Raw genomic sequence first — 13,197 nt, 5'->3', positions numbered from 1 at the left:
GTCTGGTTCCCACACAGTTGGCAGAACGAAGCAGGGAAGGTGACCTCTGTTCTTCCAGCTGGGGCTGGCTGCTAACTTGGCCTTCAGACCCCCTGACAGATAGCCCACTAGTACCACACCTCCTGAATGAGTCTCTCAGTTTTTCCTGAATCCTAGTTTATGCCTGATAAATCAAGCCTGAATTCCAGAACTTAATTCTAACTAAACAAGCAACATCTTAGATACATCGACTCTGATTTGATTTGATTTGATGTGTGAGTTTTTAGTGTGACCTGGCTGTTAACTGTGTGAGAGAAAAGATAGTGTCAAGAGCTTTCCTAGGCAGGTTGAACTTCTGTTTCATAAATGCAGTCTCAGGGAATGAGCATTTCTTCCAGGGATCTTGCAGACGGTGGAAATAGACGGGTGCCTGTTGGGGAGGCTTTCTTCTCAGGCCTGAGCAAATCTTCCCAGGAGAGTCTGGTCAGCGCTGTGCCAAGAGAGTCACAGAGACAGCAGCCTTGTTAGCCCAGCAGAGGGGCCAGCCGAGTGCCCTGCGCCCTCCTCGCTGTGCTTGTAAGGGGGAGCCAGACGCACCTGTGTGGCCAGGGGCCTCATACTGACCTGCCCAGCTGGTTGTTTACAGAGCTTAGAGCATCTGCCGAGCGCACTGAGCTTTGCCGTATCAGTCAGGAAATGACCGAACCTCAGAGGCATCCTTTAGGCTGTGTGCTGTAAAACCCACAGTCACATTTTCTGGATGAAAGATGAAAATCAGACACCATTAAATTTAGGAGCAAATCCCCTCTGAGCGTCTTGATGGAAATGTTTCATTGAGAAATAGTCATTGTGGCCGAAAGACAACACGGCTATAGCTCAGAGGCCTGGCCTTGAATGTTTTGTCAGATGAATGAGTAATCCTTTTCTAATTGCCAGATCATGATCAGAAGTATCTTTCTGTTTTTGGACCGCACTTACGTCCTCCAGAACTCCATGCTTCCCTCTGTCTGGTGAGTGTCCCAGCCAGAGGAGCTGTGACTGCCGCACGTCCCAGCTGTGCATCTCAGTGGTGTTGGCCGCTGTTCCCTCTGTCGCTGGTACAGGGCCCTTTGTGATCTTGTGTCAGCCAAAGCCACTAGTGCACCAGTCGGCCCACGCGCATCTTAGCCCTGGAGTGTCCCTATCACCAGGGCTGGCTATGCCCAGGAGGGGCAAGCTCTGGCACATCTCTGCCTTGCCTGGCCAGTCACAGCAGAGGTGGAAGGTGAGCACAGGAGCCCTGCCGTGGGGCTCTGGACTTCAGGACCCTCTGGAGCCACTTGCGCCACTCACCCTCTGCTGTAAGAGGCTCAGCAACACAGTTACTCTCCCACGGCTGGAGTTGAGCCCAGAGCAACTCCTTCTGGGGCTCTGGTGAAACACAGATCAGCTCCTGGTGAGGTAGCCACCCCAGGGTCCCAAAGTCCCCCACACTGCCCCATCCCACTGCCCAGCCGCAGGCATGTCATGCTTCATCTTCTAAAATGGTGTGAGTTGGGAGCTCCTCGCCCTTGTGGCTCTGGGCTCTAGCCACTGAGGAAGCCTTGGGTGTCCCTGTCACTCCCTTAGGAAGGATGGTGGGAGCCGCGGGCTGAGGTGGCAGGGTTGCAATATTAATGTCCTTTTCAGCGGCATGCCTGACCAGGGAGGCCTTGCTCAGCACTCTGTGACAGGTGCTTGGAAGGAAGGAGATGGCAGGCACCCCAGATGGGCCAAAATTTACAGTTGAAGGGACCCTGGGTGCCTGGAGTTGGAGTCAGCAGGTCCCCTGTGGTCCTAGTCACAGTATGGCTGCAGCCTCACCTACTGCCTGTAGAGAGTGAGACTGAAATGCAGTTTTGTTTTACCATTTATGCAGGGATATGGGATTAGAACTATTTAGAAACCATATCATTAGTGACAGAATGGTTCAGAGTAAAACTATTGATGGCATTCTACTATTAATCGAACGAGAGAGAAATGGTGAAGCTGTGGACCGGAGCTTGCTGCGAGGCCTGCTGAGCATGCTCTCTGACCTTCAGGTAAATGCCTCCTTCTTCCCCATGTACCTGCACTTCTTAATAATTGATGAGGAAAGACCTAGACCCCTGCCTAGTGACTACACCAAAATAAATGGATGTGTCAAAGACTTCAATGTAAAAAATGTAATTGTAAAAACATGTGTTGAAAATATGGGAGATGTTTTAAGTCCCTGGAAGGGGCCTGGCTGCAGGCGGACACTTCCCCTGGAGGACCTGGGCTCCACAGAGCCAAGGGCCTGCTGAGAGCACAGTGGGGTGGCCACGCTGCAGCAGCCGAGCAGGGGCCAGCTGAGCCTCCGGGGCCAGCAGAGCCGGGAGCCGCAGGTACAGGCTGGGTGCCAGTGCGGCGCACTGCCTTGACATCTGAGATACGTCAGCACTTCAAAAGGTAGGGTTTTTTTTACTGTAATCAATAACTGCTCATTTCTTAGGTATATAAAGACTCATTTGAATTGAAATTTTTGGAAGAAACTAATTGTTTATATGCTGCAGAAGGCCAGAGGCTAATGCAAGAAAGAGAGGTGAGGCAATGGGGGGGGGTTCCCATTTTTGTGAATGCATGTTTGAGTGTCAACCCTAGCATGTCTTCCCACATGTGCAGACTTTTCATCGAAAATCTTCCAAGAACTACAGTCTAACTAAGATCCCCAGTAATGAGCTTCATTTTTATTATAGTAAAGGCTTAATTTCTTTCCCCTAACTTAGAAACACTTCTATTGTCCTCACCCCAAATAAAAAAATCGGTAAGATAGCTTATGAAATACTTAAGGAGCTCAGAGTGAAGCATGTGGGTGAAAGGTACCTATTAAATATGAAAGATAAATCTAACACATTAAAATTCTTCATCCTGCAAGGCATTGAAAGCCTCATGAAACAGCGTGAACTCAAAAAACAAGATGACCAACTCCTTGGGTGTTCAAGTCCAAAGGGAGTCCTTGGGACCATTGCCCACATGTCCCTTATTTCTGCACAGGCTGGCCCTGACCATTGGTTCCTTCTTGGCTTTGGAGAGGGAGTTCTGTGTTAGGCACTAGGCCTGTCTCCCACCACTAGGACATAACCTCAAAGGTCCTGTTCTGGGGCCTTTCCTGTGCTGCCAGAGGACAGCAGGGAGCTCTTTGGCCCTGGAAACAGGACGTTCATTTGAGATCTGCAGCCATTCTGTGTGACATTCCCAAATGCACAGCCAGTCTGTTGATTGGCCTTTGCTGACCCTGCTGTGAATGGGCCAGGCGGTGCTATTAGGCTCTCAGGTGCTGATCCTGCCTGGCCCTGGCACCTTGGTGACAGGAGGGAGCTGGGGCTCTGACCCAGGACCTTCATGTGAGCAGGGCATGATGATGAAGTGCTCCAGAATAGAGTTCAGGGGACTTCCCACTGTACACCACTTCCCTAAAATGCATTTCCCGCCTTCCCGCCACTCCACCCTTCAGTCTGTGTTAATGTCTGACTTGAGAATTTATTCTGCCCTTTTTAAAATTTTACAAGGGAAATAGTATTTTTGTTTCCTGGGTAATGTAAGAATCCTTTGTTTCTGATGTGTTTGTTCTCTTTGGAAGGTTCCAGAATATCTTAACCATGTAAGTAAACGTCTAGAGGAAGAAGGAGACCGAGTGATCACATATTTGGACCACAGCACACAGTGAGTTCTGTTCATCTGTCCAGTTCTTGGGGTTTGATCTGAGGCACCTTTCCCAGTGGTTACTGCAGTGAGCGCTGCCACTGTGGGCTCACCCTGTGCTTCCTGGGGGAATGTTTACTCGCGTGCGTTCACTTACGTTATTTGTGGTTACCGGGCACCTGTCAGTTACAGCACCAGGTGCCCTGTCTTAAGTTACTGTCCAAAAGGAATGATTCAGGCTGAGCTGCTTGGCGTCTTGGCTTAAGGTACTGTTACTGGAGTGTAATTGAATATTAGGCAATTTGGGTTAGAGATGTTTAGTTACACGTTTAGTGTAACTATAGTTTTTATTTGTGGTAGTCATACTATTTTCTCTTTCCATCTAATGTTTTCTCTAAACCCCAGGTTGATGAGTAGCTAGGGAAAAAGGTAAGGGGGAAAGATTGTGAATGTCTGTGTCAGGCACATATTTATTCAAATGAGGAGAGAGAAGAACAGAAACACGGGAGAAGACAAAGGGACATTCTAAGAGACTAAAGCAGAAAATGAGCTGAACGTGTTGCTTGCTGGTGGGGAAGGGGCAGCAGCTGACAGGAACGGGTCTCCATGACTCAAGAACAAGGAGGTGGAGGCCACAGAGGGGTGACCCCTCTTTCAGACTCGCTGAGTCTGAGATGCCTGTGGAGCCAGGGTGACGGTCCTTCTGCAGCCAGCACAGGGCAGCTCAGGGCTCGGGGGGTAAGGACCCCCCTGGGAGTGGGAAGGGCTGCAGGGCGGGCGCAGAGCGGGAGCTTCCAGGAAGTAGGGAGGAGCGAGGGGAGCCGGTCAGCTCGTGCCGGGAGAGTCCAGTCGCGGGGGGTAAAGATCTTGGTTGAGTGTCTGTGACATTTTTTCTATTAATGATAGTTTCTGTGTAGCATTATCCCACTTAGATGTGTGGGAGTTCAGAACAGGCCAAGCCAGACGGTACTCATTAGGAAGGTGCTCACTCGGCCTCAAGGTGGAGGTGGGGTGCCGGGGCATGCGTCTGGCCTGTGGGCAGTTTGCAGAGCCCCTCCTGCACTCCTTATGTGCGCATACACACACGCTTTTGTGTATAGGCTACATTTTAACCTCAACTTAAAACATACCTTGCTTAGGAGCCTGTCAGTGTTCAAGCAAAGGAACAGTAGGTGAAGGGGGCTCCCCTCCAGGCTCAGGCGGGGGTTGTGAGGAGCCCTGACTGAGGTGGCTTCTCCAGACGTCACGAGAGGTGGTTCTCTGAGCAGGAAGAAGGGACCCAGGACCAGCGAGCCCGCCAGCCCTAGGGCTGTGCTCCATGGCCGCCTGCTGGTCTGCGCGCGTCACTCAGTGGATTGTTAGGTGTCGTGTATGGACAGCAGCGGAGACTGTCCACAGGACGGAAATGCTCATCCTATAGCCCTCTGCTTCCTGACTGACTCCACTCTGTGTCTGCATAGACGTAAACGCCCCACTGTTGTAGCTGATCAGGCTCTCCTGCAACTTCTGACGCTTTCTCTCTCCATTTCTAGGAAACCGCTGATTGCGTGTGTGGAGAAACAGCTCTTAGGAGAACATTTAACAGCAATTCTGCAGAAAGGTAGATTTTCTAACTCATGTTGTTATGATGTGACAGTCCTTGATTTATTAAGAAAGTAAAGTGAATGCTATAAATAATAACAAAGCAAGCCTGTTTGTTGTTATAATCCAGTCACTAAAAATCATTAAAAAGAATGAACACATTAGGTTTCGAGGGGAAAGTCAGCTAAGAGAAGTACTGAAATGTGTCTGGTGGCACTGCAGCTTCTGTAAAGGTTGCATTAAATACTATGAAGGCTGAGAGGCCCTGCGAACCCCCTGTCCCAGCTGCAGACGGCTCGCCGCTACCCTGGGGCAGCACATCTGGGTGCGCTGTCACGGTGGCCCTCGGAGTGTCCACAGGTGCAGGTGGGCATGGCTGGATGGGCTGTCAGGCTTGTGAGGGGCCCCCTGCCCTCGCCGGTAAGCGTCAGGAGAGCTACCCCATACGTGGGCTGCTTAGGCTAGAGTCCACTCTTCTGTCCTGATTACCTGGGGAAATAGGCAGGCAGAAAAGAGAGCACGTTGCATTGCTAATTGTGCAGGTGTAACTCCCACTTTGCAGCGCCTCTGCCCTTAAAGCTTCAAGAGGAATTCAAGCTCAGTGCTTTGTGGCAACAGCAGGACTGCCTCTGTGAGGCCTGTGCTTTGCGAGTTGGTCTGAAGTATTCACTTGGTCTCGTCTCTTTGTCTCTGTCCACCCCTCAGTGTGTGCTTGACTTTCTGCAAGTCACAGTGGCAGAGTCCAGCCTATGGCAACCCCGTACTACTCGGTGTTACTTTTGAGAATCTGTAAACTTAATGTTACGACTTGAAAGTCATTTGGGAGCCCCAGGATCTGTTTCAAAGTTTCAAAACCTTAAAGTTTAATTTTGGGAAGACCATAAATAGTCCCAAATACATTCTGGTCTGAGTTGTACTTTGCCAGATAGCTGTGTCACCTCTCATGAGATGCCTGACAGTGGAGCTTCCAGGTGACACCAGAATAAAGCCAGAGCGGGGCGGAGCACCATTGAGCACATACAGTCCTTCATACAGAGACCTTGTAGTCCAGAAAAGCGCTGAGAAATGATGGCCCCCGTTTTACAAATAAGAAAACTGAGGCTATAAACGGCTGGACACGAGTCCTCAGGTCACAGCCGATAAGCTGAGAGCCGGGGCACCAGTCCTTACCACACAGAAACCCACACGCTGGAATGCTTCCACACAGGTGAGGTCTTAATTTACTGCCCACCTCAAACAAGTGTGTTGGGAATTCATGCTAGGTAGCTTTTAAAAAGGAGTTATCTTATAAGAAAAAGGACTTGAAGTAAATAGTAGAAATTTACATAAATTGTTTCAGTGCATATTTTGATAAGCAAAATCGTTTCAAGGAAATGGTAAATTGTGTATATGTAAGTGCTTAATCTAAATTTCGTTAGAGGCATTTAAAAAAATTAGCTGTAATTTGGGGTTTCTTAAAGACATTACTTAGGGTTTCAGTAAGATAAATTACAAAATAAAAAATTTGCATCAGTAAATCAGAATATAATTTAAAGAAATAACAAACGTTTAGAGCCCTTAGCATCTGTAATTATAGTCCCACTCTATATTTTTGCACATCTTTACTCTGCCTTTAATGTGTAAAAGGACATTGTGTGGACATTGTGCCCACTTTACAGGAGATTCTGAGACTCTGGGGCAGCATGACTGGCTCACAGTCTCTCTAACTTAGATGCCTCTCCATAGTTATCATAAAGCAGATATTTAGGAAGTCTGGTGTGAAAGCTCTTCTGATTGTGGTACGGTTTTAGAAAAGCTTTGTAAAATTTAAATACCTAAAAAAGCGAAAATGTGTTAAATCCTGTGTTAAGTACTTCAAAATATTTGATAAGAAAGAACTGTGTTTCTCTAACAGTTTTTTATATGTTTGAATGAAATTAATCAACTGAAGGATTAGATTGGATAGCTTATCTTTGACAAATGTACTTTCCAGTGGAGGGACTAAATCAGAAGTAACTTGGAGTCATGAACAGCCCAGGTCAAAGAGTCGGTGTGAGCGTTTTTCACACCATTGCTACTTCGGTGAAATAAGAGGGCTTTTGTGACCTGGAGAAATGAAGACCACATCTCCCAGCCTGCTCAGAAAAATAAAGCTCAGCTGGCAGGGTCTGTCCAGATTCTCAGCGGGTACCCCTTGCCTATAAGCAGTAAGCAGTTGTCCCCAAATCGTTAAGCTACACGCTAACTTCTTTGTGGCACACACTGTGTTCTAGTTGAGTTTGTATTTGTGCTGACCTCTAATGTGAGATGCTGATGTTTTCCTGTGTGGCTTCAGGGCTGAACCAGTTGCTTGATGAGAACAGAGTGCCCGACCTCACTCAGATGTACCAGCTGTTCAGTCGTGTGAAGGGCGGGCAGCAGAGTCTCCTGCAGCACTGGAGCGACTACATCAAGGTGGGCTGGGGCTCCCTGGGGACGGTGGCTCCCTGGCAGAGGTGCTGTGCCATTACTCACTGCAGGTGGTTGGTGGGCAGCTCCTTCAATCTCTTTCCAGGCCACCTGTGCAGACCTTTTTTTTTTTTTTTGAGAGGTAGCACCATTACTGATGGGATACCAGCCAGGTATACACGGGACCTGAAAGTCTGCTATTGGGCGGTTTGCCATTAGCATAAGTACTGGTTTAATTCTGTGATCATGATTTTCAGAACACGGTCACTTTTGTGTTCCTACCCTTCAGACATGGCCCTGTGCCTTTGCTCACTGAGAGCAGTCACGCACTTGTGTCGGGCTGGCATGTGCTGCTCTGTATCCTAGCAATCCCGGATTCGTTGCTGAAACTTGCACCAGCCCATTCCTGTAGGGTGCGTGCGTGTGTGCATGCGTGCATGTGGTCATGAAAAGGCAGGAGGAGGAAGAATCCTTGTGATGCTGGACACACAGACCAGCCTGGGGATAAAGTCAGGAGAAATTTGTATACACCCAGATGATCTGCAGGCGAAGGTGGGGCCGTCTGGGAAAGACGGGGGCTGCATCGATGCCAGCACACCGGTGGTGATGCTCTGTCGTTTTGCTGTCTCACCATCTGGGAAGCTAGGTTGAGGGTACAAGGGCTCCCATTCCTGTTTCTACTGCATGTGAATCTGTAATTATTGCAGGAAAATTTTCAATTAAATAAGAAAGATAAAGGAGAGCTTGCATGCTGCCTTGAGCAGTCGCCAGGCCTGGAGCCACATACCTCTGTATGCGTAGGAAGCTTGCACCCACGCACACACACCCCCGGGGTTTTGTACAGCACTGCTGAGCTGATCCTGATCCACTGAGATGGGCCAGCAGCACGACCTGATGCCATGGAAAGGCTGGTAGGGGGTGGAGTGTTTGCCCACATACAGTCCTCTGGGAACAGGAGCTGGTGCTTAACAAAGCAGAGTCCAGCCTATGGCCAGTTAGTCTGGGTAGGAAAAACCAGCACTGGGGCCACCATTCCTAATGCCCATTAACAAGAAGCAGTTACATTGCGTTCAGCATGGGGTGCCCCTGTCCAGAGGAAGTTGGTCCTGCAATGTGTGTGTGTGTGTGTGGCTCAGATGCTGTCAGGACAAAAGGGTACAGAGGAAGGACTCAGCCCCACCTCCTCCAGTCATCTGCCTCCATGTGTATGACAGGGACATACATGTGTGTATGCAGTGGCACCAGCTTTTCAGAAATGCATGTGTGACATCTTAAAAGAAAAAATTAGACTGAATAAAATGGAAAGACCTTTGATGTCTTTATTCATGGAAAGACCTTTGATGTCTTTATTCACTGATTCATGAGTTAGCATCCAGTGTAGCAGATAGAAGGTTGCTCTGAGTTGCTGAACAAAACAGAAGGCACGGTAGCAGAAGGGGTTGGGAGCAAGGAAGCTCCTGGCATAGGGCAGGTTGGCTGTGGCAAAGAGGGTCCCTCTGGCAGATCACACGACTAGTCCTGACCAGGTGACTCCGGGTTGGCTGGTCACAATTCCACTCCCGGGAGAGGCCGAAACCACAGTCAAGTTAGGTATTGGATCTGTTTCTGTGACATGGGGCTTAGCACAGGTAGCCCCGTTTGGGGCATGTTGTCTGTCTTTTTTTTTTTTTGTCTGTCTTTTTTTTAACATGTGGAATAGTAATTGTAGTTAACACCTCTTAGGCTGGTAATTTATATCATCAGACACCTAGCTATTGTCACACCTAGGCTTTTCTTAATGTTTAATATAGCATTTCTTAATTAAAAAGTGCAGGCTAAAAACTGGGCTATTCATATTTAGAAGTGGAGGAGGAAGGGGACTATAGTCGGCAAGTCCAAGCAGATTAACAGGAATTAACTTTTTGTGGAGGAATTTATAAGTCAAGTTCTTTAAAAAGCAATGGACATTTTCCCAATAATTTATAAATTCTTACAGAAGCAAAATTTTAACACAACAGTATTAAATGTATATTTGTTTAGTTTTTAGAATGTGAACTGAATTTGTGAAACTTACGAAATTATTTAATATTTAACACTAATAGTAATCATTTATATTAAACTATCATGATTGATAGCAGAAGAAATGTACATATCAAAACTGTGGTGACTTTGTGTTTCTGTAGACTTTTGGGACAACAATTGTTATCAATCCTGAGAAGGATAAAGACATGGTGCAGGACCTGCTGGATTTCAAGGACAGGGTGGACCATGTGGTAGAGGTCTGCTTCCAGAGGAATGAGAAGTTCGTCAGCCTCATGAAAGAGTCCTTTGAAACGTTCATCAACAAGAGGCCAAACAAGCCTGCAGAGCTCATCGGTAGGAGAGCGCGCCCTGCACACTTCCTTAACAGGGGAAGGAGGGCGGAACGCAAGCATGTCTTCCCAGAATACAGACCTCCTCACTGGGAGGGTGGGGAATCTCACCTTATTAAGACACACGTTTTCAAAAAAAGCCGTCTACACGTGTATGCATATGTGTATTACATGTGTGCATGAGTCGGGGCAGTTCCCCAAGGGAGAACACAGTCATAATTTGTAAAGAAATGAACCGTGACCTCATGGAAGAGGAGAGGGAGAAGGGGCTTGTTCAGTTCGCGTTTCTTGTCTGGAGGGGCTGTTTTTGGGTTGTGGAGATTGGCAGTTCCATCTTGATTACAAACAAGTAATGTCTGCTCAGAGAAGGGATCGAGAAGGTTTCTTATGTATGAATGCCTCTGTTATAAGGACAATTTATCAATCTGTAGAGAGTATTTATTTAGCATGAGATACCATTTGGTCATTGTCTTTGCATCCTTTAATCAGTATTGAAATGAGTAAAATTGGATGGGGTCTCAAAAGAGCATATTTTAAGATGAAAAACTTTTTAAATTACCACTTTGATGTCATCCTATCAAAATGTATTTCTGGACTCAGAATTTCAGTAGTTGGAATTTTTTTTAATTCACAGGAGGCAAAGGGCAAAGAAAGGTGTAATACAGCACTACAGAATCGGGCTTCTCAGTGATTAGGGTGTATCGGAGGAGCGTGAAGTCATTATACAGTCTTCCACTTGTGTGTGTGTTCAGAATGTTTCATAATAAAAATTATAAAGAAAACTAAGAAAAGCAGCAATAAGGCAATTTAATTGGGCCGTGTACCATTTTACTGACTCTGGTGTCTCTATAAAGATGAACTCAACTCTTGGAAGTTCAGGCTTCTAGATTCCTGAGCGCACTTGCTGTGTGTGGTCCCAGAAACATAAAGCCCCAGTTGAATGGCTCTGACCTCTGCACTCGGGGATGAGACAGTGTCACCTCACATGTAACCCCTCTAAGCCCTGAGAAAAATCCTTTTTCTATAAGAAAGTCATCCGAATTTATTGAAGCACATCTTGAAGATGGGGTATTCCAGTTTCTGGAGCAATGATGTGGCATAAAATCCAAGCATATAATTAAAGTATTTATTCTCACATGTCTTGAAATTATCCATCTCAGAAAACACATAATTTTCCTTTTTCTCATAATATGTCATTTTGAAAAGGTTCTAGAATGTTACTGTCCAGTTTTCACTTGTAGAAATTGAAGTTTTCCCTTCTCCTATTTAGAAGGTGTATTACATAACAAATCCTTGTTTTTCATGTAATTGAAACCTCTGATCCCACAGCAAAGCATGTTGATTCGAAATTGCGAGCGGGTAATAAAGAAGCCACGGACGAAGAACTGGAGAGGACGCTGGACAAAATCATGATCATATTCCGGTTCCTGCATGGTAAGGCGTGCTCCGTGTTGTCCCACTGACATCGGGCTCCGTGAAAGGGCCGTGGGGTCAGAATGTCTGTATGGGGCCCGTGGCTCTTGGGGGAGGTCAGCTGAATGTCCACTTCCACATTAACGTGGGAAATGGGGGGGTGAGCTCCCGCTGTTGTAGCTGGAAGCGGTCCTTTGCCGGAATTTCATAGATTCAGTGCCGTAGAGCTGTGAGCATGCCTAGGGGTTTCACCAGCTAAAGTGGACGTGTGCATATTAACTGTCTAATGACTCATTACTCTCACTTGGTTGCAAATAGGTAAAGATGTCTTTGAAGCATTTTATAAAAAAGATTTGGCAAAAAGACTCCTTGTTGGAAAAAGTGCCTCTGTCGATGCTGAAAAGTCTATGCTGTCAAAATTAAAGCACGGTAAGCATTGGGCCTGGGGCTCCGCGTGGGGAGTGTGGCCCCACGCATGTCCTGGTGCCTCACCGCCCCCCCGTGTCCCAGAGTGTGGTGCGGCTTTTACCAGCAAGCTGGAAGGCATGTTCAAGGACATGGAGCTCTCCAAGGACATCATGATTCACTTCAAGCAGGCAAGTTGTGTTTTCTTCAAGTAAAAGTTTTTTTAAAGTATCTCACTTGGAATTTATGTGAAATCATATAAATTATGTAAAACCCTTGTCCTTAAAAATTACAGTTATTATCTCTTATATTCAAATAACTTAAATTCAGAAAGGAAAAGAAAAAATCCCAAGAAAACATAACAAAAAGTTAATTTTAAGTGAATCTACTGGTACATTTTATTGGTAACATAACCAGAGAAGAAAAAATATTTCAAGTGACCTTGGCATCAGTGAAATGTGTTCTAGGGACTAAAAGAAATACATGTTGAACTGTATTTTGAAAATCACACCATTTCCTTTTTTAAAAATAAGTTATTTTTCTTGATAATCTTACATACTTTATCTGGATTCTCTTTGTTTTCAGTATATGCAGAACCAGAGCGACCCAGGCTCTATCGATCTAACGGTGAACATCCTCACCATGGGGTACTGGCCGACATGCACGCCTGTGGAGGTGCACTTGACTCCAGAAGTAAGTGCTTGAAAGACTGTTGGTCCTTTGTTTCTAGTAATTAGGGCTTCCGATACACGGTGACTTTTTCCGTTACCCTCATTCTGTGAACAGACACATTATCTTTGAAGAAGTATTTAAGGCGGTTTCCTAAATCAGACAAGCAAAATTCAGCAAGTTCCTGTAGAGTCTGGAAAGTGGCGTTTTGAAGTGCCCGCTTCTGCCGTGGCCTGCAGCTCCTCTGACTCACCTGCCAGCCCCATGCTGACCCTCACAGACACTCTCCTTAAAAGCCACTGCCCAGGTTGTGGGCGCTCTTGTCTGTTCGTTATCTCCTTGCGTCACAGACATGTCAGGCATGTGAGAGCCAGTGTCTAGCACTGCTGAGGGCTGCCGTCCTGTGTCAGCGCAGCCTTGGGTCCTCTGGGCATTTGCAGAGATGAGGGAGAATCCTGGGCTGAAGACCTAAAGTGGGCCCAGCAGGGCAGCACAGGCCCACCGTTAGAGCACCAGATGATGGGGAAAGTGCTGGTTCCTGTGTGGGACCAAGGGCTGAACAGCGGTGGGCCTTCCAGAGTGGGCGGAGGCCTGGAGTCATGGAAGCTGGGTCCTTCATCAGAAACAACCCGTCTGAAAGTTGTCCTTCACATTCCCACGCACTGTCCTGTCTCTTCCTTCTTTGTGGGAC

The 13,197-nt window shown here is 47.0% G+C and overlaps 1 protein-coding gene across 3 annotated transcripts in view; it reads left to right on the top strand.

The window, feature by feature from the left end:
* Positions 1 to 13,197, top strand: part of CUL4A (cullin 4A) — a 38,267-nt gene that overhangs the window by 15,806 nt on the left and 9,264 nt on the right. For all 3 annotated transcript variants that reach the window (XM_073212312.1, XM_073212311.1, XM_073212313.1), the window contains 11 exons: positions 916 to 989; positions 1,877 to 2,039; positions 2,471 to 2,560; positions 3,599 to 3,681; positions 5,193 to 5,260; positions 7,556 to 7,674; positions 9,831 to 10,023; positions 11,349 to 11,453; positions 11,751 to 11,861; positions 11,943 to 12,028; positions 12,423 to 12,530. In XM_073212312.1, the coding sequence (XP_073068413.1) occupies positions 916 to 989; positions 1,877 to 2,039; positions 2,471 to 2,560; positions 3,599 to 3,681; positions 5,193 to 5,260; positions 7,556 to 7,674; positions 9,831 to 10,023; positions 11,349 to 11,453; positions 11,751 to 11,861; positions 11,943 to 12,028; positions 12,423 to 12,530 (1,200 nt within the window). The remainder of the gene's footprint in view (positions 1 to 915; positions 990 to 1,876; positions 2,040 to 2,470; positions 2,561 to 3,598; positions 3,682 to 5,192; positions 5,261 to 7,555; positions 7,675 to 9,830; positions 10,024 to 11,348; positions 11,454 to 11,750; positions 11,862 to 11,942; positions 12,029 to 12,422; positions 12,531 to 13,197) is intronic.

The sequence above is a fragment of the Manis javanica genome, chromosome 9, assembly GCF_040802235.1.
Source record: "Manis javanica isolate MJ-LG chromosome 9, MJ_LKY, whole genome shotgun sequence".
Taxonomy (NCBI): Eukaryota; Metazoa; Chordata; class Mammalia; order Pholidota; family Manidae; genus Manis; species Manis javanica.
This window is presented reverse-complemented; position numbering and strand designations above follow the sequence as displayed.